Source organism: Cannabis sativa, chromosome 5, assembly GCF_029168945.1.
Source record: "Cannabis sativa cultivar Pink pepper isolate KNU-18-1 chromosome 5, ASM2916894v1, whole genome shotgun sequence".
Taxonomy (NCBI): Eukaryota; Viridiplantae; Streptophyta; class Magnoliopsida; order Rosales; family Cannabaceae; genus Cannabis; species Cannabis sativa.
Genome location: NC_083605.1, coordinates 5,051,956 through 5,075,939, shown reverse-complemented (window position 1 = coordinate 5,075,939; position 23,984 = coordinate 5,051,956). Strand labels below are relative to the sequence as shown.

The 23,984-nt window shown below is 35.2% G+C and overlaps 1 protein-coding gene across 1 annotated transcript; it reads right to left on the bottom strand.

Moving 5' to 3' along the window:
* Positions 1–136: 136 nt before the first annotated feature.
* LOC115715873 (LEAF RUST 10 DISEASE-RESISTANCE LOCUS RECEPTOR-LIKE PROTEIN KINASE-like 2.1) lies at positions 137–19,427 on the bottom strand. Its single transcript, XM_030644543.2, has 4 exons — positions 18,579–19,427; positions 18,444–18,473; positions 17,992–18,027; positions 137–1,538 (listed from the first exon to the last, which is right to left on the bottom strand). Exons 1-4 carry the CDS (start codon positions 19,372–19,374, stop codon positions 412–414), a joined length of 1,989 nt encoding a protein of 662 aa, XP_030500403.2. The 5' UTR covers positions 19,375–19,427; the 3' UTR covers positions 137–411.
* Positions 19,428–23,984: the final 4,557 nt, after the last annotated feature.

Below are 23,984 nucleotides of genomic sequence, written 5' to 3'. Positions count from 1 at the left end.
ACTAAATTGCCAAAAAAATGAATGTACAATCTTTTTCTTTAGCACTTTAAATAATTAAAATATTTTTAACTAAGATGTACCTGCAAAACAAGGTTAGCCACACCATACAATGAAACTTCCCATGAGAAACACATCATTCAACCAAAATAGAACGCTAACTTTAAACCAAAATTTAACACAAATACCAACCTCAGCTCCCCTAAAAAAGGGTTCGGAGTTGAGAATACAAAATACAAATTTTTAACCTTTGTAATAAGATGATTCTTGTAGAACATAATAAACATTTATGAAAAAAAAAAAATTAAGAAGGTACAACATAGTATAACATAATTGTATTTATACATATATAAAGCAATAAAAACAACTTCTTGTAGATGTAAATTGTTCGATTGAGGATCAATTAACTCATCTTTATAGAGTGAATGGTAACATTGTTGATGAAGAGGATGTCTCTTGACCATGATCATCATTGGGCTTCTCACTTAACATAGTTAGAGATGGTTTGGGAGGCATTTCAAGAGATTCAACTTCTGCTTCGAGCATTTCTATGACTTCGTTCATTGTAGGACGATCAATTGGCTTCAATTGTATGCACCATAATGCAACTATAATCATCTTTTTTGTGATTTTTAAATCCATCGTATCTATATCTATATCTGCTGTTTGGTTTATAAATTTTCCTTCTCTTAATTGATCATGTACCCACGAAGGAAAATAAATTTGACTCGAATTTTCAGCAATTGCATTCACATTTTTTCTTCTACTTGCCATTTCCATTAATAACATTCCAAAACTATAAACATCGGCTTTGTTAGAAATCCTTCCAATATTTTTGTAAAATTGTTCCAGAGCTATATATCCCAAGGTTCCTTTTGCTGTAGTCAAGGATATTGTGTTATTTTCCAATGGGCATAACCTTGCCAATCCAAAATCAGATACTTTTGGAATAAAATTTTCATCCAAAAGAATATTGTGAGGTTTGATATCAAAGTGCAAAATTTGCATATGACATCCTTGGTGCAAGTATTCAATTCCTCGTGCCACACCAAGTGCAATTTCAAATATTTGATTGCAACTTAAAGAGGAAATTCCTTCTTGAGAGAAGATATATTTTTCTAGTGATCCATTAGCCATGAAATCGTATACAATAGCATACTTTGAGGAGTGGACACAAAAGCCAATCAAATGAACTACATTAACATGATGTATTCTTCCAATTGTAGCAATTTCATTGATGAAATCTTGTCCATTTCTTTGGGATTTATGCAATTTCAGTACCTTAACTGCTACAATACGACCACTTCGAAGCTTTCCTTTGAATACAGTACCATAACCTCCTTCACCTAATTTGTTCTTAAATTTTTTGGTCATTTTTCTTATTTCTTTATAAGAATATCTTATGGGTGTGATATTAGTATCACTGTGAAGGAACTCTTCGATGAAGTTGTAAGCAGAAAAGTGACCTCTTCTCCATTTGTAGACCAAAAATGCAATTATGAGGGGTGTTCCAAGTATGCATTTTATTACAAAGAAGGCCACTGTATTTTAGCAACATGAAACTTTAGTCATATATACTACTCATAGTCATACATTAAAAAAGTAGTAGTTTATATATGATTGTAGAATTCAGCCAAAACAACCAAACCAAACCAAGAAGAATTGGTGATAACATGAACAACCAAACCAAATATTTTGAGCATACTATAATCAGGTTTAGCATGAAAAAGCAAGATCAATATTTTAAAAAGCCTGCAAAAATATGAGTTGTGTCATGCTAGCTCATAAAAAATATGAGTCGTGCCAATGTTGTATCAACATTTCATAAGGTAGACTCAAAAATTTTATGTTGTACTCAGATTCATGTTGTGTTTTACCTAGGCCCAACAATTTTTGTATACGAGCTCGAATTTGTTTTTCACTGTTTTTGTAATGAGCCAACCACTAAATTAACTAGATGTATTTTCTTATAGTTTCAATTACTATTTTTAACAACTTTTCCGTAATATTTTACGCATAATCATAAAAAAATATACCAATCGTTCACCAGAGTTGCTCCATGACATCCTTTAAGTTTCAATGTGAGTATTTTAAAATGTTCAAATCAACTTATTCATTTTCTGGTTACTACAGTGGACAATAAGAATAGACTTTATGTTACTTTTGTTTATGAATTTAATGATGAGGAAGGAAGGAAGGAAAAACTTATGGAAAGATATCTTAGAACTAGTTGTGATGGAGTCATGGATAGTTCTTGGTGACTTTAATGACATTATGGCTGCTAATGAAAGAACTAGTAATCGAGCTAGACTTCATACTTCAACAAATTTCTCAAATTGTGTAGCTTATTATAATCTTGAAGATGTTAAATACAATAATTTTTTCACCTGGAATAATAAGCAACCAGAAGGGGATAAAATCTATTCCAAAATTGATAGAATTCTAGTAAAGCAGGTCTGACTCTCTTGAGTTCCCTAATGCTGAAGTTTTTTTCTTATGTGAAGGCCTATTTCATCATAGACCCTTTCATTACTAGAGGGAAGAAACCTTTCAAATATTTCAGAATGTGGTCTTCTCATCCTCAATATTTGGAAAAGGTTTCTTCTGTGTGGCATCAAAAAGTAAAAGGTACAAAGATGTATCAAGCGGTGTCCAAACTCAAAGCACTCAAGAGTGTCTTCAAGGAGATTAATCAGCATGAATTCTCTGATATTCAGGCAGCAAACACTCAAACCAAGAAAAATCTTGTTGACTGCCAGAATAGTTTGCAGCTTGACCCTTTGAACCATGAGCTTCATGCTCAAGAATTGGAAGCTAGAGTCCAATATGAAAAAGTACATAGTGCTTATCGTACCTTTTTGCAACAAAAGCAAAGATGAATTGGGCAAAGGATGGAGATGAAAACTCAACATTGTTTCACATTAGCATAAGAGTGAGACGAAGTCAAAATAGAATTCTGTCTATTCTCAATACAAATGGAGTTAGAATTGATGAACTTGATGCATTAACTGATGCTTTCATTTCTTATTATCACAATCTGTTAGGAAGCAAGTTGGAGAACATGCAGTCAATTCTTCCATGAATAATTAATCAGCCCTTTTGTATCAACCTCTCAAGCAGCCATGCTCTTAGCTAACTATTCAAGAGATGAAATCAAGAAGGTAATGTTTGATATACGAGGTCGCAAAGCGCCAGGTCCAGATGGCTACAACAATTACTTTTTTCAAGATAATTGGAGTTCAATTGAGGAAGATATTTGTGAGGCCATTACATCCTTTCTACAATCAGAAGCTTTTAAAGGAGATTAACTCTACAGTTTTGACTCTTGTTCCTAAAATCAAGTGTCACTGTTAGTGATTATCGTCCTATAGCCTATTGTAATTTACTCTATAAAGTGGCAACAAAACTTATTTGCTCCAGGCTTAAGAATATTTTACCTGATCTTGTGGCTCAAAATCATAAATTGTCAAGACCTAGTAAGGCATTATGGGAAGAAATCTGCAAAGGCTAATTGTATGATCAAGTTGGACCTGCAGAAAGCATATGATACCATTGAATGGGATTTCATAGAGGAAATGCTTCAAGCTTTCCAATTCCTAGCAAAGTTCATAAATCATTCCCCTTCAACAGCAATTTTTCATATTGAGTTGTTCTATGAGGTTTTGAAGTTTTGTCGTGTTGAGTCCTTTAGTGAACAAGTTTGCTCTTTGATCTTCGCTCTTTACTTTGTACATCTCTAGCTCTTCTCGAAGTTCTTTTTCTCTTAGAAAATGATAATGTACCCCGACATGCTTTGTTCCAGCTTGAACCACTTAATTCTTTGCTAGACGAATAGAAGACTGATTATCTCAATAAAATGGCATTGCTTAATCTGTAGACTCAGGGGCGGAGCCACAGCCAAAGTAAGAGTGGCCATGGCCCCCCCAACAATTTTATATCCCTTTTAATATATATATATATGTAAATATTTATAAATAAAATACATATATAAATTAAGTGCTTAATTTATTAAAAATAAAATTGAAATTTTTTTTAGAAGTGAATTGACATAAAATTAAATTTATATGAGTAGAAGGTAAATAAAATAAGATAATTGCTTATTAATTATTATTATTTTCTTTTACTATTTCTACTATTTATTATTGTTATTTTTTTTTTCCACATTTGACTCAAAATCATACACTAATTGATAATTTTCATCATTATGTAGAAGTTGAGATTTATGATCTCCTCTAGTTAAGTATTAAATTTAATTAAATATAAAATTATTTTGTTCATATATACATTTTGTTTTATAAAATATGTACGCTTTAATTAAAAGTATATTAATATTTTTAATTTGAATAATATAGAGTACTTTTTGTTTTATTTTGATATTTTTTATAGACAATTTTTGACATATAAAAGAATTTGTTTTTAATTTTAATATTGAAAATAAATATATGATAAAATTTTTATTTTATACTAAATTTTAAAATTTGGCCCCCCTTGCATTGAAATCCTGGCTCCGCCCCTATGTAGACTGGTGTAGACCTTTCATCAGCTGCATCAACCATGTACTCTCTTGAGTGGCCATTGATGCTGCTCTATATTTTGCTTCTATGGTTGATAAGGACACTATTAGTTTCCTTTTACTACACTAAGATACTACTCTAGATCCAAGCATGAATACATCTCCCATTATTGATGAACGTCTGTCATGATCTATAGCATAATTAATATCGTAGTAGCCAACAATCTTAATCTCACAACCTTACTTATAAAAGAGATTACAGTTAATGGTATCTTTGGCGTACCTCAACATTCATTAAACTACTTCCAAATGAGGCTTCTTTGGTTGTTGCATATATTGGCTCACTATTCCAACTCCATATGAGATATCATGTCCTTATTAATATAAGGTAGATTGGACTACCAATAAGTTGTCGAAACATTGCTCTGTCTTGCAAGTCCTTCCCAGCATGAGCACATAGCTTGACATTAGCTTCCATAGGTGTTAAGATGGGCTTGCACTTGAGCATTCCAAATCTTTACAGTAAATCTTTAGCATACTTTTTCTGACAGAGAAATAAGCCTTCCTCAGTTTGGTCAACTTATTCTAATCCAAGGAAGTGTTTCAATTTTTCAAGCTCTTTCATTTGAAAGTAAATTGAAAAGTTCTCCTTTGTTTGACGAATCTTTTCTTCATCATTGCCAATAATGATGAGGTCATCGACATATACAAGAACAACTGTGATCTTTGATTCCTTTACATTCAATAAACTTGATTCTACATGCGCCATGGCATAACCGCTCTTCACTAAGAACTCAACAATCTTGCCATAGTATGCTCTCATAGATAGTTTTTATCTATTAAGCGCCTTGTTCAATTTGTAAACATGATCTAGATGGGCTCTATCCTCAAATCCTCTTGGTTTCATTATGTGTATCTCTCGATCCGATTCTCCATGTAGAAAGGTGTTCTTCACATCCATTTACCATAGCCTTTATTGTTTATTGGCTGCAAGTGCTACCAGAACCCGTACTGTTGTAATCTTAGCATCTAGGTTAAAAGTCTCATCATAGTCTAGCCCATACGGTTGAGAGAATCCTCAAGTTACTAACTGAGCCTTGTATCTCTCAATTGAACTATCGTGATGAGTTTTTACCTTGTAGATCCATTTGTACGAAATGGGTTTCACTTCCTTCAACTTTGGCACCATCTCCCATGTTTGATTCTTCTCTAGAGCATTTATCTCTTCTTTCATTACTTCAATCTACATGGAGTTCTGGTATGCCTATTCATATGTCTCCAGCTCCTTAAAATTTTCTTCTGTGCCTACAACAACATTAGCATATTTAGGATTTGGCTTTCGTGTTGTTGTTAATCTCTGAAGTTCTAGTTGGCCATCATCTCTCTGATGCACTCCTGTTTGTCAGGGACTCTGCATTGTGTCTTCGTTGTCTTCTTCATCCATTTCTAGAGTTGAAGGTAACTCAACAAATTTCTCCCCCAACTTCTTCTGCAAGTTGTCTTCTATTTCCTTGGAATTCGGTAACTCTTCCTTTTAAGGTTACTACCATGCTAATGCCTCATAGAATACCACATTCCTCGATGTATAACACTTTCTAGTTGTAGGATCGCATCATTTCCAACCTTTATGTTGGTTGTCGTATCCCACAAAGATACATCGTATCACCTTCTTGTTAAATTTGCTACATAGGTGTCTTGGCACGCATACTTAACACACACAACGAAATACTCGAAAGTGACTTATTGAAGGTTTAAAACCCCACAGTTTCTCAAAGGGTGAAAGAAACCCTAACTTTTCTTGGGGATGTCTATTAAGCATATAAGTTGTTGTCTTCATACCTTCTGCCTAAAATCTCCCTGAACACTCTTCAAATGCAGCATGCTTTGACATGTTTCTACAAGGTTTTGATTCTTCCTCTCAAATACTCTATTTTATTGTGACGTATTTGCACATGTAATTTGATGGTGTATGAAATATTCTCGAAGATACTCAAACAATTCATTTGAGGTATATTAGCCATTGTTGTGTGTTCAAAGGCATTGGATTTTCTTACCGACTTCTCCTTCCACTATTTCTTTGAATTCTTTAAATTTTGAAAAGTTCCAGATTTTCTTTCATAAAGAAAACCCATACATACCTTAAGAAGTCGTCAATGAATGTAACCACGTATAGAATGTCGATGATTTATGGGATCTTGTCTTGCCCAAACACACCTGAATGGACCAACTCTAATGGTGCTTTGACTTTGAACTTTGATTCTTCATATGGTAAATAATGCACCTTACCATATTGGCAGCCGACACAAATGGTCTTTGTTCTAACCTCGAGTTGAGGAAGACCCTTCAACATAGACTACTTCATCATTACTTTGAGTATATGATAGCTGACATGTCTTAGCCTTGTGTGTGATAAATCTATTGTTTTGTTCTTTTGAGTCTTGTCTGCATAAGTTGATTTTGCTGACATTACATAGATAGAATCTACATATTGTCCCCTCATCGTCAGAGTTCCAGAGATTTCAAGATCTTGGTAGATCTTAATAACATCTTGAAGAAGACGACATTGTGGCCTGACGCCCTAAGTTGCGCCACTGACAATACATTTTTCTTTATCCTAGGTACATGGGTGACATCTTGGAGTGAAACTTCTTTTGGACTAAATCTCGGTGTAATTTTTGTATTACCGATGTGAGTAATTGGCAGTCTTGAGTTTTTGGTTGTTACCACTACACAAACACCTTTGTACTTGATCATGTCTTACAGCTTCTCTTCGTCTCTTGTCATATTATTTGAGTAGACAGAGTCGACTATCCAATCATTATTGTAGTCGATCGTTCCAGGAACAGTAGCTACTGCAACTGATTTTTCTTCCTCCACTGCGAATGATGCTTATGCATCCAATTCTTCTTCACTTGTGTTTTTACATTTGACGTGGCTACATTACCTTCTATAGTTTTCTTCTTAAACTAATAACTTTTAGCCATGTGGCCATACCTTTTATAGTTGTATTTCTTTGCTCTAAGCTCTTCCTAGTTGAGAGCTTCCATGATGACTATCATTGTCATCATGTTTTTTAGAATTTTTACTAGCATTTGGTTGGGGCGGACCTTTCTGATTACTACTATTAAGAGTTCTTCTTCGTCACTCACTAATGAGACTCCAGATGTTTGTTTAGCTAATGCTTCTTGGTCACCTAGAAAGTTTTATAATTCAACAAGAGAAGGTTGGGTTGGCCATCCTTGTATTGCAGTAATAAAAGCTCTAAATTCTCGTCTCAATCCATGAATAATAATTCTTCTAATTCTAGCATCTGACATGCCACCAGCAGAGTCTAATGCAGAAATTTAACGATAAAAAGATTTTACCTTGGTGAAGTATTGGTTGATCATCATGTTGCACTGCATGATTGAGAGAGAAACTCATTCTCTAGCAGTTGTAGTCTCGTATCATTCTTCTTGGTGAAAAATGATGCGAAAGTATCCCGTGCTTCCTTTGGTTCCTTTATCAGCCTAATATGCTCTAACATTTCATCTTCAACAGTTGTCTGAATTGTAAACATGCCTTTGCTTGCTCTAATCTTCCATTTCTTTAGAGCGGTTGTATCCTCCGGTTATGTGACCTCATTACCACCAACAATCTCCCACAAGTTTTGGTCTTGGAGATATGCCTCCAGTTGCATCGACCATGTATTGTAATTTTGATTATTAAGTTTCTCCATTCCATTGACCACTTGAAAGTCACCCATCGTGCATTGGTTAAAATTCTAATTTTACCAATAAAACTTGATTTTTGCAATACTAAACCACACACTACCACTCTAAAAAACTCCACAAATGACACTTTTAGAACAAACTCGATCTGACTCTTATACCTCTTGTTGGAAACTACAGCACGTAAAAAATGTAATTACTTTATTATTGAAAAGTAATTACACAAAGACTTCTTTACTTGACCACACTACACATCAAGCTCTCACGCTTATATTTTACTCACACTTGACACTCTCATTTAAACTACTTAATTACTACCCACACACTCTTTGAAACAATACTTTACTTTAGACACACTTGGAATGTACACTTTTTTTGACTTTGGACACTTTTGGATGGATGCAACACAAAGAACCTAATTTCGTATTTATACTATCCATAATCAGCCATGATTGCCGACTTTGATTTTCTAGCAATTACTTTGGGTGTTATTTTGGGGTCCATGGCTAGAAAACATTTTATTGATCCAATCAATTCTAGTGTCAAGGACACTGTTACATAGGCTCACTGTGCCAACTGTCCTAACGGTTTTACTGTTAGTTGTTGTATTAATTTTGTTACAGAGTTGTTATGTTGGTTGTTCAGTCTTTGGTTATTTCCTTCTGTATATATACACTCTGTATCTCATTTTCTCTCATTATGCAATAATACAACTCTGTCTTCTCTCTCGTTCTCTCTTTCCTTGTACATTGACATGGTATCAGAGCTCCAATCGTTTATCAATGGAGAATCCAAACTCAGCAACGGGTGGAGCATCAAGATTGAACAATGCTCAAACACTCAACAATCAACAAGTTCTCTTACCAAGATCGCAACCGATCTCCTTCAATCATTCCTTGTCCATAAAGCTCGATGAGCATAATTTTCTTCCCTGGAAACACCAGGTTATGGCTTCGATTAAAGGCAGCCGACTCCAAAAATTTCTTGATGATTCACGTGCACTAGCAAAATACCTCACAGAAATTGATGAAAGATCCAACAGAGTTAATCCAGACTTTGAAGAATGGGAACAACAAGATAATCTTCTCGTTTCTTGGCTACTGTCTTCAATGTCTGAGAAAACGACCAATCGGATGATCGGATGCGACACCACTGCTCAGATCTGGGAGAACCTGACTGAATACTACACAGCCTTGAATGCAGCAAATGTCGGTCTATACAAAACCCAGCTTCGCAACACAAAAATGACAGGGTCTCTTGGCGACTATCTCCTCAAGATCAAGGGCATTGTGGATCGACTTGCCACCATTGGCCAAACTCAAACTACTCAAGATCACATCGAGGCGATATTCAATGGTCTACCTCCGGAATATGATGTCTTTGTCACCTCCATTACAACAAGAAAAGACAAATATACAGTAGCAGAGGTGGAAGCTCTTTTAATGGCTCAATCGGTTAGAATCGAGAAAAATGCCAAGACTCTTGACATATCAAAAGCTGAAGCAAATCTCTCCCAATCTCGATATCCTGGACAAAACAACTATGGCCGTTCATCCTATAATGCACCAGCTGTCCCTCCAGGTTTCCACAATGGTCCAGGACGTGCCTCAAGTGGTCCCCCATTCAACAACTTAGCAGCTAGAAATGGTCAGTTCAGTGGACGTGGCTCAAGTGGTCCCTCACCAAATGCACCAAACAGAGGCGGTTCTGCATCTTATGGCAGGGGTCAGAACAACAATTGGGGACAAAAGGTACAATGCCAGCTTTGCCATAAGCTTGGCCACACTGTCAAACAGTGTTTTTATCGATTTGACAAGTCTTTTACAGGGCCAGAGTGCTTCACCAATTTCAATCCAACGGCTAACATAGCTGAGATTCAAGCTCTTTATGCTACACCAGAATCGGTCAATGATGAACAGTGGTATCCAGACACGGGGGCAACACATCATATTACACCAGACTTGACAAATCTGAACACCAGCAACCCATATTCTGGCAATGAGCAAGTGTATGTTGGCAATGGCATGGGGTTAAACATTGAAAACATAGGTAACTCTTCTATCAACTCTCCTTTTACTTCTAAACAACTGAGTATTACTAATCAGCTACATGTCCCTACTATCACTAAAAACTTGTTGAGTGTGTCTCAGTTTGCTCAGGATAATGCAGTATTCTTTGAGTTTTACCCCTTTTCTTGTTGTGTCAAGGACATTGCAACCAAGAAGACCTTGTTGGTTGGGAACCTTGACAATGGTCTCTACAAGTTTAAAACCAGTCAGCTCAATCCCACATCCAACACTCTACCAGTGCCTGATTCATCTCAGTCTAGTACCCCTATTGTATCTCAATGTAACAGTCATGAAACTGATGTAAATAACTCTCTTTTTTCCTTGTGGCATAGCAGGCTTGGCCACCCTGCTGCTAGAATTGTCACAAAGGCCTTGTCACAATGTAATATACCCATTTCTAATAAAAAGTTCTTTGATGTTTGCAAAGCTTGTTGTCTTGGTAAATCTCACAAACTTCCATTTCCCAACTCTACCACAACTTACTCTGCACCATTAGAACTTTTACATTCGGATTTGTGGGGACCAGCACCTACAAATTCCTCAAATGGATATAGGTATTACATCAGTTTCGTTGATGCTTATTCTAGATATACTTGGCTATATCTACTAAGGACCCGAGATGAGGCCCTTCCCACATTCACCAAATTCAAAAATCAAGTTGAACTTCAACTTGGAACCAAAATCAAGACTTTACAGTCTGACTGGGGAGGGGAGTTTAGGTCTTTTACCACACTCTTAGAGTCATCTGGTATTGTTCACAAACTTGCATGTCCACACACACATGAACAAAATGGGGTTGTCGAACGAAAACACAGACACATAGTTGAAACTGGGCTCACTTTACTTGCTCAAGCTTCTCTCCCTTTGAAATATTGGGATGAGGCTTTCAGGTCTGCTGCATATCTCATAAATAGGATGCCAACACCTATTTTACAATACTCTACACCTATTGAAACACTGTTTCACACTCCTCCTAATTACCAAATGCTCAAAGTTTTTGGGTGCCTATGCTACCCAAACTTAAGACCCTACAATCGAAACAAACTTGAGTATAGATCCACTCCTTGTGTCTTCTTGGGATATAGCCTCTCTCATAAAGGATACAAGTGCATGTCCAAAGACAAACGAATTTACATCTCTCGAGATGTGATTTTTGATGAAAAACACTTTCCTTATGCCAACACTGCTGCTAGTACTCATGTGTCTTCTCAGTTTCTGCACTCACATACATCTGGTGCACCACCTCTTTTCTCTCCTCTCATACCTCAACCAACAACACCAAGTCATCCACCATCTCTCATTCCTACAGTTCCCACCACAATCCTACCATCATCCATCCAACAGAACACTTCCCTCATAGATTCTTTACCCAACAGTCCACCAGTTCTTCCTCACACCACTGCTGCCAGTATCCCTGTCCAACCATCACTGAATATTTCCAACCCTCCCATCCACCAGAACACTACCTCAAACACAACTCCCAGTGTCACTACAACATCCACACACCCTATGCAAACTCGACTCAGGTCTGGTATAAGAAAACCTAAAGCTTTATCTGCTGTGTGTGAGCCCAAAACAGTCAAAGCAGCCCTACTTGAACCCCATTGGAATAATGCCATGAATACAGAACATGTTGCTCTCAAGAAAAACAAAACATGGGTTGTTGTTCCAAGACCTGCTAATCGAGTTCCCATCGGTTGCAAGTGGATATTCAGGGTGAAACTAAACAAGGATGGATCACTAAATAGGTACAAAGCTCGTCTTGTGGCCAAAGGTTTTCACCAAAAGGCCGGTTTTGATTTCTCTAAAACTTTCAGCCCTGTTGTGAAGGCTGTCACCATTCGGGTAGTTCTAACAATAGCCATAACAAAAGGTTGGACAATACGACAGTTAGACATCAACAATGCATTTCTCAATGGAGACTTGCATGAAGAAATCTATATGGAACAACCACCTGGATTTGTTGATCCTGAACATCCCGACTATGTATGTAAACTCAACAAAGCATTATATGGTCTCAAACAAGCACCTCGTGCTTGGTTTGAGAAGCTTTCAAATGTGCTAGTTCAACATGGCTTTCAGTTTTCCAAGTCTGACCAGTCCCTGTTTGTGAAGAGTTCTCCAACAAGCTGCACCTATATCCTTGTCTATGTGGATGACATACTAGTCATGGGAAGTGATGACACACTTGTAAACCAACTCATTGCTGAACTCAATAGCACTTTTGCTCTTAAAGATCTTGGTCTTGTCGATTACTTCTTGGGCATTCAAGTAACTCGGACATCTGAAGGTATTCTTTTATCACAAACCAAGTATCTTCAAGAGCTTCTTACCAAGGCTGAAATGCAAAATGTCAATACACAAAACACACCAATGAACAGTGGCCTTAAACTCTCCAATTATGGAAGTGAACCGGTTCAAGATGTGACTTTATACCGATCCATTGTTGGGGCACTGCAGTATGCCGCTGTGACTCGGCCCGATCTAGCTTTCTGTGTTAACAAGGTGTGTCAATATATGCATCAGCCTCTGATATCTCATTGGACAGCAGTGAAAAGAATCTTACGATATGTGGCTGGCACTTTGGATTATGGTCTCTTACTCAAACCTGTCAAGGATTTTTCCCTTGAAGTGTTCTGTGATGCCGACTGGGCATCTGATCCAGACGACCGGCGATCGACAACAGGTTATTGCATTTATCAAGGGGGAAACCTGGTCACTTGGAAATCACATAAACAAGTCACAATTAGCAGGTCATCCACTGAAGCTGAGTTCAGAAGCCTTGCCAGTGCTGTCTCAGAGGTGACTTGGCTACAGTCCCTTCTTCACGAATTGCACATTCAATGTCCTTCAGCTCCTTCGATCTGGTGCGACAATCAAAGCACGGTTCTCTTAGCTGCCAATCCTGTGTTACATGCTCGAACGAAGCATATTGAAATCGACTTGTATTTTGTTCGAGATAAGGTGCTACTCAATCAAATTCAAGTCAAACATGTCCCTGCACAGGCTCAAATTGCTGATTGTCTCACCAAGCCCATCTCCAGCTCGCGCTTCTCTGATCTAAGAAGCAAACTGTGTGTCGATTCTAAATCCACACTCAGTTTGAGGGGGGCTGTCAAGGACACTGTTACATAGGCTCACTGTGCCAACTGTCCTAACGGTTTTACTGTTAGTTGTTGTATTAATTCTGTTACAGAGTTGTTATGTTGGTTGTTCAGTCTTTGGTTATTTCCTTCTGTATATATACACTCTGTATCTCATTTTCTCTCATTATGCAATAATACAACTTTGTCTTCTCTCTCGTTCTCTCTTTCCTTGTACATTGACATCTAGAAACTTCATAGTCGTTGGTGACTTTAACATAGATCTCCAATTGAGCTTGGGGTGATTTTGGAGACTCATTTATAAAACAAGGCAAGTTCAAGAAATCTTAGTCAACACAACAAGTCAAAGCCTTTACACATCAAAGCTTGGGTTGTTATTATAGATCTACATTTCATCTAGGTTTTAAGTAAGGGTTAGATGTGTGTTTAAGTTTGGTTCTTTTATTTCTAATATTAGTCTTGTAATGTAGAGTTTTAATGTAAGTATATTATTTGGCAATCAATGTACTTCTCCAGAAGAGTTAAATTCTTAAAAGCCTTAGAGAAATCTCTCATCTCTCCACTGTCAATGTAGGAAATATTAACTAGTTAGATCATGTTCATGCTAGTATGCTTTTGTTTTTCGGGGAAATAATGAGGAATACTATGTATTTGAGGTTTCATTTCAAAATTAATTGACAATAATATAAGTAACTTATAGATTTTATATATAATATTACATTAGCAATGTTGGACTCAATAACAAAATTTGTAATCGTTTTATTTTCAAAATTGAGTACTCAATCGTTCTACTTTTATAAAAGAGCAACATTTATTGTTTTAAATTCCTAAAATGAAAATGATCATTTATTAAAGAATTTAGGGAGGTTACAATTGGCGTCAAAGCCACAAGTATATCACTCCAAATATTTTCATGAAATACACAAAATAACTACGGAGAAGGCTCAACTCGTTACCAAATAAATATGTGTTGAACTTTTGTTATGTGTGATTTTGTCTTTTGGCTTTGATTGTATTATATTGTATTGTTTGAGTTGAAGTGTTATGTTCCAAAAAAAGAGCTTAAGCATTACATATCAGAATGTGATCAGAGCTATTAACGCCATCAGAAGGATTCTTGTGATAGGATTATTAGGGTTTTGTTATTTTTGTATATGTAATTTTTTAGATGAAATATTTAACAAGAATTATTCTCAAGTTAGTTAGTTAGTTATTGATTGTTCCTTACAGTTGTGACCTTTACCATTTGTTAGTTAGTTTTCATTTTTCTTTACTCTAGTTATAGTTAGTTAAAGGTGATGGCTAAGTTTGTAAACTCTTGTTAGCTTGTCATTCTTGTATAATGTAGTTTTGACTCTTTTTGTAATTAATCAAATTCTGATCAAGAAAGTATTTTTTTCATTTTCTTTCAATTTCGCAATATGGTATTAGAGTGGAAAAGTGAAGCTTTCCCTCTATCTTGATTGTTCTCTATTTTTTACCACGTCTTCTTCTTCGACGAAGTTCACTCTCGAGTTTCGGATTTTGCTTCCAACTTTGCTGACTACTCTTCTATCTTCCTAGTGAATTCTTTTCACCTGATCCAGCTCTGGTCCAATCCTGTCTACCGATAATCAAGCTCCTACAAAAATAGGAGACAAGAATGTCGCTCAAACTATGAGCAGAGATCTATTGAATTTGATTGTGCAGAGAAATCGGAACCAGGAGATCGTTCAATAGAGGAATCCCCTTGAAGATTTGTCCGTTCCTTATTGTCTACACCATGGAGACAATCCAGGTAACATCCTTCTTTCAAAACTCCTCACTGGGCAAGATAATTGCATGTCTTAGAGTAGAGCAATGCAATTGGAAATTTCTATAAAAAAAAATAAGCTAGGATTCTTGGATGGTACGATTCCTAAACCCCTGTCTTCTGATTCTGTCATGTACAATGCCTAGTAAGAAATAATAATATAGTGATTTCTTGGATCTTGAATTCTGTTTCTAAAGATAATTCATCTAGTATCTTTTATGATGAGTCTGCAGCTACAATTTAAGTCGATCTTATGGTTCGTTTCCATCAAAGAAATGGACCTCACATATACAATTTGAGGAAAGGTTTGATGAATCTGAAACCAAATAATCAAATTGTTAGCATGTATTTTATCAAGCTTAAAACTATCTGGGAACAACTATCGAATTATAGGCCAACCTACATATGCAATGGATGCACTTGCGGAGGTGTCAAGAAACTTCAAGAACACTACCACATGGAATATATCATGTCCTTTCTCATGGGACTCTCAGATTCTTTCTCACAAGTTAGAGGCAACATCTTGCTTATAGACCCTTTGCCTAAAGTGAACAGGATTTTTCATTTGGTCACCCAAGAAGAAAACGAAGAGACAGCTAAAACCCTACAGCAGATCCAAACCCTAGCAAGACATTATGATATCAATACAAAACATTTTCTAATATCTAGAAAGGTTTTTTTCATGAAAATATATTTTCCTTTCATAAATTAAATGAAGAAACTGCAAATATTGATCCTCTCACTAAACTTGTTTTACCTTCCTCCACAATAACTAATACTCCTATTAGTGATTACCCTAGTGACACAACGAGTACACCTAGTTTAGGTACTTGTGCTCAAGAAAAGGATGTTCCTACTTCTGAAACAATGAGCACACCCCTGCATCATATGGTTCCCCACAAGTACAACCTGAGGAAGCTCTAGTGATCAGTAGGTGAGCAACTAGATCTACTAGACCTTCAACATATCTTTGAGATTTTGAGTGTTACTCTTTTATATAAGACAATTCCTCAACTCCCGATGCTCTCAGCAAATACATTTCGTATTCTAAAACATGCTAGTATTATTTCTATAAATCTCAACACCAAGAAAGGAATATAATTGGCGAAGGTCTTTCATTTCAAAACTGGTGTTCAAGTTAGCAATCAACTTGGTGATGAGTTGAGTATTTGGTCCAGTGACAAGGATGTCATTCACATAAAAAGAATTAGAAGTGTATAGACAAATAAAGAAGAGTCTGCTTTGGATGCTTGAAATCCCCAGTTAAGTATAGTGGTTTTGAGTTTGTCATTCCAGGCTCCAAGAGCTTGCTTGAGGCCATACGTGACCTTATGCAATAGACAGACATGATTAGGCTTGGAGATGTCTTCAAATCCTCGTAGTTGAGTCATATAAACTGTTTTTTGAAGCATGCCATTTAAGAAAGCATTTGAGACATCTATTTGCCTGACCTCCCAATTAAAAGACACAACAAGAGGTGAGAGAATGAGAGAATGGATTCCATTGTCGAATGAGAGGCGGAGCTTGAGGCCAAGGATCAGTAACACCAACGGAAGACGAGTTTTCGCCAGAAGATGCTATGGGCGTAAGTTAAAGGTGCTCTGATACCATGAAGAAGATCAACAAAGAAAGTAAAAGAGAATAAAGCCTTAGTACAATGCTAGAAAATCATAGCATTGAACATGAGAGAGAAAGCTTTATTTATAGGCCAAACGATTACAAAGAAACAATTATGTTCCAAAACAAAATTAGTTACATAGAAAAATAAAAGAAAATTTGAATTTATATGCATACATTTGGTGTACATTAAATTTTTGAACGCAAGCTTACTAAAATTAAAAAAAAAATAGGCACACTTTATATTCATATCCATAATACTTTTCTCATTTCTCTTCTCTTCTAACTTCACCATCCATACTCATCATTCTCATTTATATTGATGGTGGTTTGATGGTGGCCCGATGCTACCTTTTTTTAAAATATTTTTGTACATAAAAAAAGTAGCATCATGCCACAATCAAACCACTATCGGACCATATTCTACATTTATAAATGTTAAGCTCTATTCATTAAGCTCGTCAAGAAGACATTGGGCCACCATTGGACCGCCATCGTACTATTATCTAACCATAGCATTGGGCCACCATCAGACCTTATCATCGGGTCACCATCGGATCTTCATCTTCAACCTTTACTCATTTTAACAACAGGAAGGTATCGGACCATCATCGAACGACCATCGAGCCTGGCAAAAAAACTAGTTTTTTTGCCTAAAACTCAAATCTGGTCGTTTTTGACCCTAAATCTAACATCTACTCACAAATAACAAACATTAATCATACAATTTATTTCTTTGATAACATAGCGAATGGTGAAGTCGTGGTTTATGGAGAAGTCGTTATATCCGTAGGTCGTTGGGTTCGCGATGGTCATTGAGTCCGTGGGTCGTTGGGTCTGTGGTCGTGGTGGTCGTGGAGAGAAATGACTGAGGTCGTGGGTGGTGGGTTGTGGGTCAATTTCTTGGGGTGAGTTCAAAGAGTGAGAGAGATAACGGAGAAAGATAGAGAGTTAGGTATTTGAAATGGGAGGAGTAGAATTGGATTTTATGAAATGTTAGCCTACTCTACCAATATGGGTTAACTTAAATTTAGAGAAATAATTTTAATCCAATAAATACATAAAAAGTCAAATTTCCCAAAACAAAACAGAATTGTAACTTTTTACTACTAACTAACAACTAGTATAATTAACTAATAGTTATTAGTTATCAATATCGATATGGATTTCTTGAAATAAAAATTCTTACCAATCAACGCGAGTAGTGCAGCAGCAGGCAAAAGAACTGGTACAAGTAGAATGAATCAAAACAAAAATTATATAAAGGGAATTTTAACTATAAAACTAGGAGGCGTTTGGTTGGGAGGAATGAAAATATAGGAATAGGAATGGGAATGGGAATGGGAATGGGAATAGGAATGAAATGGAATAAAATTTAAAATGCATAAAAAAAATATTGATAAAAAAATAATTAAATTTTCTTTCTTGTTACATTGGAATGGTCATTCCTTCCTTTTTAAAATAGAATAGCCATTCTACCAAAATGGTGGAAAGAGCATTCCATTGGAATGTCATTCCAATACTTTAAAAGGTAACCAAACAAAGGAATGGAATGAAAATTATTTCCTTTCCATTCCATTCCATTTCATTACCTCCAACCAAACGCCACCTAAGTACGAGCAGAGAAGAATGAAATCTTACCTTTTAACCAGAAACTCCTTAAGATGTTAACTGTATCATTCAAGATAACCCAAAAGATTAGCTATCTGAAGTTATAATTGTCCTACTGTAAAGAAAATTAAAAACCATTTCAATTCAAATATTACTACTACTTACGAAAAGAACAGTCGGCCTCGTTGGAGGAATTAATGTAGCATATTCCTTCAAGTTTTGTGTTAATAAAAAATTGATTCAACCAGGAAAGCTCAAAGCCATAAGCAAGCTCATTGTGAATGTCCAAATAAGAGGTGTTCCTTCTATTCACCACTGCCTTAGCCGACACCAAAGTCCTTAGCACCACACAACACGAGCTCTCCAAATCCGAAACACGAAGCCCACCATCCACCACATAATAATGGCTGTTGGTTTTGCATCCAGACCCAAAATTATGACCAAATATTTTGCAAGGAGCAGTGTCTACATAAGATGAGGAATTCACTTGATTTTCACATTTCAAGAACGCTATAGTGCTTACTAATGTCTTTGGAACCTTGTAACCCCATACATAAGGATTCCCAAATTGATCTTTACCCGATGGAGAAGGGTCGAATTGATGTTTAGTTAGAGAATTATTAGGAAGAGAGGAGCAATTGGTGGTGTGAACATTGGAGTCCATTATTCGAATTGTGTATTTGGAATAATTGATTGACCTCACAAAGTACTTGACAGAGTTTAAGTATAATACCGTATGATTATTGTTGTCGCAAGAAAGCTCATAATTTTTGTAGCCACATCCTTGTGGATCGGTGTTAAGTCGGAAAGGAGTTGTGATGTTGGTGATATAATTATCACAAGAAGAAGGTGGACAATGAGGATTTTTATATGTGTTTGATTTTGTAGTTTCAACCAAATACATGATTAGGATCACAAAATGAATCAGGGTAGCCATTGGAAATCTTGAAGAGCTTTCCATTTGGTATAAACAAATCTCTCTATATCTATATCTATTTTTCTCTTGTACATCGTATAAACATTAAATCTATGTGTTAAATGCTCTAAATATGTTTTATTTTATCTTATTTAATTTTTGTGGAGGGTGTTTGTAGACAAGTATTATTATTGAATTTCCATCAGTGGTGGTCACACTGATATCTACTTTGGTAATTTTAGTTAATTGGTTGGCATGAAAATTTTTGTGTTATTTGTATTATTATGGTTGGGATTTTGACATTGTTTTCATTAGTGGTACTGGTAGAAGTTTTCCTAAAAACTATTTTTTTTTTGGAGGTTTTTATAAAAATATTAGATTTTGAGTAAAAATTTACAATTTTATTGCCACACGAATTTTTTAACAAAAATACTGTCTTTTTATAAAACAATCATAAAACAACAAAACATGACAATTAAAACAACAGTGGAACAACTAAAAAACAATCGTAGAACAACCGCGAAAACTTAACACTGTAAACAATATAAAACTTACACAGTATTTTTGAAAAAAAATTTCCCATACAATAAAAAAAAGTAAAAAAATTAAAAATTTCAGTATGTGGTGTAAAAATCTTTTTTTTATATAACCTTTTCCCTAAAATCCATTGGAACAACAAAAAGTAGTAGTTTTTCTAAATTTTCTAACACAATTTTATTTATTTCTTTCTTTATTATAATTTTTATTATTATTATTATTGATTTTTACAAAAAATACCTAATGTCACATTTTTTTTATTCTAATTTACGGATTTTTTATTTTATACAGATTTTTTTTAGAGAAAATTACATCACATACCTCTTTGAAATTGATGTCTTAAATTTTTATTCTCTATTTTCAAATCTATTATGTTTACCTCTTTTTTCAATCATTTTACCAATTTTTTCCTATCATTTCACGATAGTCTCCATTCTTCTCTAACTAAAATTTTACCCTCAGACACGATTTTTTCAAGTGTATCGGTATTCATCATTACTAAGAATTCTATACATTCATTATGCAATAGGTCTCTAGCTTTCTAATACTGATCTGATTGAGATTCGGGAACCTCGAACTATTTCCACAAAAACAGATAAGTTATTCACCCTCTGACTGAGAAATCATCACTTTCCTTTTACAATCAATGTTGGCTACAACTAGAATAGAAATCCATTATGAGAATAATAGGACATCTACTACAACTTAACTCATCAAAACCACCATTGAACTCCTGATTTGTTATTCTAACCAACATAATCCTAACCTACCTTTTGGAGATATCCAACTCTTCGTCTAGACAATAGGGTTAAAAAACCTCAACCAATCACTACCACATGATCTATCCAGCTTAATGAATTTCTTGTCATCATCGATGAGCTAGCCTTAACATCGGGCCAAGCAACAGTAAGGACCTGAACCAAAATGTATTTGCTTCCTTCTTTGGCTCTTCTTTAATTAACCAAAGGCAACCCCTCTTGTGGTATCCCATATTATTGTACTGGTAACAATCTCTATCTTAACACCGGTAGTGGTAACATCTATCATGATCACCAAATCATGCTTGAACTCGTTGATAAACCCTCACGAATGTTTAAATATCTTTGCTATAAGTGGCTTGCATTATTCCAAACTGACAAGCCTATCCAACTTGTCGTTGCACATAGCTGAGGGATGCCATCCTCCCAAAATTGGAATGTCTACAAGTTACCCTACCTTGGTAACTTTTATAAACTATGAATGTCATGAGGGTTTAACCACTATTCTGTGCTCATCTAGGTTTCTCTGAAAACGTGAAATTCCTTCTTATCGAATCTTTTATATCTGCTTCTAATCATACTATCCATGATACTAACTCCTACAGAGCATACTGTCTTGAACCTACGCATCTCTACATCTTATCCTTGAAATCTAGTTTACGTTTCTACAAAATTCTGTTCCCAATTGATAAAGCCTGAGGTGGATTTACACTCCACTCATAATTCTACCATGACCTATGCTATGGTCGTAACTAATGGGGAAAATCTAACTGTTTTGACCATTTCCAACCCTAATTACTATACCTTGATTCCTATCAGATCGCCAAAGTTTATGACAAGAATCAATTAAATTGGGTGATGATCCTAAATATATTCTTACACCGCATAACATGGAAATCTAACATGCTCTTATTCAATTATCAATCTGCTAACATGCTTCCTATCATGCTTTTCTAATCATAATTATCTAATAAAGTTTTTAAAACATGTAAAGACTTACTGAACTGTGAGTTAAGCTTGTCTCTGATGATGATTGTACATATCTCGAAGATCTTTGGAGAACAACCTGGCGGCTCTGATACCAAATTGTAATGCCCTACTATTTAAGGCATGCTACAGTAATTTCTTAAATATTGTGCTGACCTTTACTAATTAAAGGGTTTAATATAAAATTGTGTGTTTCATTAAAACTTTATAATAATTGATACTTTTATATATAATATTGTAAGTAAAAGTTATTTAACAAAACCCATAGAATCTACTTTTCAAATTCAAACATAATACAAGTGACATTCATCGACTAATAAAACTAAGCCCATATTGTCTCGAAGATCTGAATGTTCCAGGTCTAATCATCTAGATATGCACAATCTTCACTGAGCTCCAATACTCATAATTATTCAGCCTTAGTCCTCATCTGCACATGTAATATATATCTATGAGTCGACATTCAATAAGAAAAGCATAAAATATAAACATATAATTGACATGTAACTAGCCGCACATACACACACTCACAAGTCTAAAACTAGGTCATGAACATTCTTGACTAAAGTATGACTAACCACAAAACTAGCCTATACTCAGTAATCTAGTCGTAATAATATGGTAGCAATTACTTCATATTTTTTTGAAAGCTTAGCATATATCTATTGATATCTCATTGCAACTCTATCTACACTTCACCAATATCCTAATATGCTAAAATGGTGGCTACTATTTTTCCTAGCATAAAACTGTTGATATCTCAGTGCAACTCTATGTACACATTACCAATATCTTGATATGCTAATCTGATGGCAACTAAACATGCATGCTAAACATGTATACATATATGCATCTATTATACTAATCTTATCTCAATTCCATAATCAAGCGTGTCGGTCAAACTAAGTGGAAAAACTACTCGACGATCAGAGGCCCTAAGTTACATTCACGTAATACTGGTAAGTGACCCACTAACTCACTTTTAGAGACTTAAATTCAAAAATAAAAGTTTTTCTATCGATAAATAGTGTGAAAATATCTTAAATATCGATAAAATACAAAAACCATGGCTCCCAAAACTGCCCCAATCGATGAATTGGATTCCCCAAATGATGGACCATTTTTCTAAGATTATGTTAGGGAAAATAGTTCACTGAACCTAGAAAAATGGTGGACCGTTTTTTTGCAGAAATTACCAAAACTTCAAATTGTTGCTCAACTCAATCCCAACTCCAACCAAACTTTCTAGAAAGCCTAACTAAGGTATAACAGACAAACCCAGCAAATAATTGCAAGAAACACTCCCTGAATCGAAATCCACTATTAAATAGTTAAGTTTGAGTTCCAAAAACTAAAACTCACCCAAACCAACATACAGCTACTGAAAGCTTATATAAAATCCACCTTAAAAAACTTAAAATCAACTCAAAAACAAAACCTAGCCTTCGCAACTCGAACAAAATCAAACTCAACCAAAATATACACAAAAATTAACATTTTCTCACAAAAAAATAAAAGGAAGATGAGCTTAGGGCTTACCTTCTGGTTTCACCTACATTTCTACTTGATTAACCACTGAATTCCCTAAAAATTTGGTTATAAAATAGGTATGAAAAGTTGGCTTCTCCTTAATTCTATCTTGGTCGAACAAGAAAGGGAGGGAGAAAGATTATAGGTTTATTTAACGTGATGTTATCTCCTTCTATCAACTTCTATTTTTGTATAAAGGTTCTATTTTTCCATAATTATACACTAACAAGATAATTCAAATAACTAATATGGAAAAAGACAATTTTGCCCTTACTTGGCTTCTAAGTAAGCTTCATATCTAGAGGTAAAATAATCATAACCAATTATCTTGCATAATCCCGATATTCTAATTATCCATTAATCTTGCTTTGTTAAATCTAAGATACTAAACCGTATCTACGTGACATGATTGGCCAAATCGTCAATTTTTACTATTTTCGGGCACAAAACGTGAAAATGTTAAAATTCATAAATGACATGCTTGACCTTAATAAAATCTCATAAGCGATAAATTATAACACTAATGCTTATTTTCGAAAATAGAACTTATTTTCAATTAATGCACATAAAATCACAAATAGTAATTAAATTACTAATAATCCACTAATTATCTACTAATTTTTATATCTAAATATGCGGTCATTACATATATTCTAGATAAATGGAGGTGTTTAAGGAGGTAAATAAAGAATGAAATATTTAGGGAAAATCATAATGGGATAAGATGAAATTAGACAAATAAGCTCAAAGGAGAGACTACGGCCGAATATATCAAGGGTTAGCTTGAAAGGCCCAAACGTTCGAAAATGGCCTAAATCATTTTCGGGATGTAGTGTCAACTAA